A 2,224-nucleotide genomic window follows, 5' to 3' on the forward strand; every position below is an offset into this window, starting at 1 on the left:
GACTCATAGCGACCCTGTGTAGAGTTTCTGAGGAGTGGCTGGTGGGTTTGAACTGCCAGACTTGTAGTTAGCAGTCCAGTGCAGGCCTTGGGAACCTTATTGGGACAGCTGGTGTAAGAGCAGGCACCTGGCTTGGTCTATAGTAGGTGTCCCCGACGACACGCCTGTGGTCTCCCTGTCCAGGTCTTCACCCTGCTCCTGCTCAGTGTTCCAAAGGCCCTCGGCCCAGCAGCTGAACTGGACGTGCCCCTGTCGTCGCCCCTGTTCTCCCTGCTCTTCTACCTAAGCCTCCTGGTCCTCTCAGCCGTCCACGTGGTTGTGTGCACCTCAGCCGAGAGCGCCTGCTACTTCTGCAGTGTGTCCTGGCTGGTGGCCGGTGGCGCGGTGCTGCTGATGTCTGCGCTGCTCTGTGCGGTCGTATCTGCCCTCAGCGAGACCGCAATGGGCTCCAGCTCCAAGCGTGTGGGGAAGGTAAGGGCTCCTGAAGAGGCTCCCCTCCGTCTTCTCCTCTCCTCTCTCCTCTCCTCTCTTCTCCTCCCCTCTGCTCCTCTCTCTCCCCTCCCCTCCCCTCCTGGGCAGCTCCCAGCTCCCCTGCTGCTGGAACCCACCCGTTAGTGAGCCATCACAGAGCAGTGTGAGACGTTGGGAAGGCATGCTGCGCCCCTGCTCATCCTGACTGCAGATCCAGGCCGTGTCTGTGGTTCTAATGCTGGAGGGGATGAAGGGTTGTACTTCAGAAACCTTTCCCACTGTAAAGGGAGGTGGGGCGCTAGGGAAGGACACCTATCTCTGAGGATGGATGGTCTCTGAGGATGGATGATCTCTGAGGATGGGTGGTCTCTCTGAGGATGGGTGGTCTCTGAGGATGGGTGGTCCCTCTGAGGATGGGTGGTCCCTCTGAGGATGGGGTGGTCTCTCCGAGGATGGGGTGGTCTCTCTGAGGATGGGGTGGTCTCTCTGAGGATGGGTGGTCTCTCTGAGGATGGGTGGTCTCTGAGGATGGGGTGGCCCTTCTGAGGATGGGGTGGTCTCTCTGAGGATGGGTGGTCTCTGAGGATGGGTGGTCCCTCTGAGGATGGGGTGGTGTCTCTGAGGATGGGTGGTCTCTGAGGATGGATGATCTCTGAGGATGGGTGGTCTCTCTGAGGATGGGGTGGTCTCTCTGAGGATGGGGTGGTGTCTCTGAGGATGGGGTGGTGTCTCTGAGGATGGGGTGGTCTCTCTGAGGATGGGGTGGTCTCTCTGAGGACGGGTGGTCTCTGAGGATGGGGCTGCTGTCTCACTGTCACTAGTTCCTTTTTTACTCTACTCACAATCCCCGGTGAGAGACCCCGTCCCCCTGGCTGGAGGGCAGGTGTCCAGGACCTTGTGGAGGAAGTGTTACTCCCCCAGAGCCGAGCTGGGAGGCCCAGGGTCTCTGTCGGGCTGTTTTCGGTGAGCACACCAACCAACCTCCCTCACAGTGTGTGTTTTATGTTCACAGAGCCCTGACCCTTCCAGCTCCAAGTGGTCAGAGCTGGATGTCCTCATCCTTCTGGGGACCGCGGGCCACGTCCTGAGCCTGGGCGCAAGCAGCTTCATTGAGGAGGAACACCAGACCTGGTATTTCTTGGTCAGCACTCTGTGTCTGGCCTTGTGTCAGGAAATCTACAAAAACCAAATCCTCGGAAGTGACCAGGACCTGCTCTGCGGGCTGCATGCGGAGTCTGGACCCCTGAGGGCCCTGCCGACAGTGAGCAGTCTGCCTCAGGGCCGTGCCAGGTTGGGGGACGGTGGGACGCATGAGGCCACCTCTGCCTTGCAGCGGCTGGGCTCCACAGAGCGGGCAGTGGTTCTGGCCAGCCCCTGGGCCGTGCTGGCCTGCTGTCGCCTGCTGCGGACCCTGAACCAGACGGGCGTGCAGGGGGCACATCGGCCCGACCTCGGGCACTGGCTCACCAGGTGCGTCACCCCATGTATGTCTCAGACGCCTATTCCAATGCTAGGTTGTATCGGAGGGTAGAACTAGACAGACAGACAGACAGACAGACAGACAGCTCATCAATGGGTGAAGGTGATGGGTGATTGCGGGGGTACAAGGCCACCAGGGAAGGGGCTGAGCTACGGGTGGCCTGGGCCCTGTGCCTGTGTGAGAGATTGCCACTCTGTGCCCCTCGTGTGTGGCACCACCTCGTGTGTGTCTTCATCTCACTATGTCCTCTCTCTGACACCGTGGTCACCTCCG

The 2,224-nt window shown here is 60.3% G+C and overlaps 1 protein-coding gene across 1 annotated transcript in view; it reads left to right on the forward strand.

Annotated features, from left to right (window-relative positions):
- PIGG (phosphatidylinositol glycan anchor biosynthesis, class G) overlaps positions 1–2,224 on the forward strand; it is a 53,377-nt gene that overhangs the window by 34,136 nt on the left and 17,017 nt on the right. The window contains exons 8-9 of the mRNA XM_006877311.1: positions 184–471; positions 1,484–1,941. Of these exons, the coding sequence (XP_006877373.1) occupies positions 184–471; positions 1,484–1,941 (746 nt within the window). The remainder of the gene's footprint in view (positions 1–183; positions 472–1,483; positions 1,942–2,224) is intronic.

Source organism: Chrysochloris asiatica, unplaced genomic scaffold (assembly GCF_000296735.1).
Source record: "Chrysochloris asiatica unplaced genomic scaffold, ChrAsi1.0 scaffold00472, whole genome shotgun sequence".
Taxonomy (NCBI): domain Eukaryota; kingdom Metazoa; phylum Chordata; class Mammalia; order Afrosoricida; family Chrysochloridae; genus Chrysochloris; species Chrysochloris asiatica.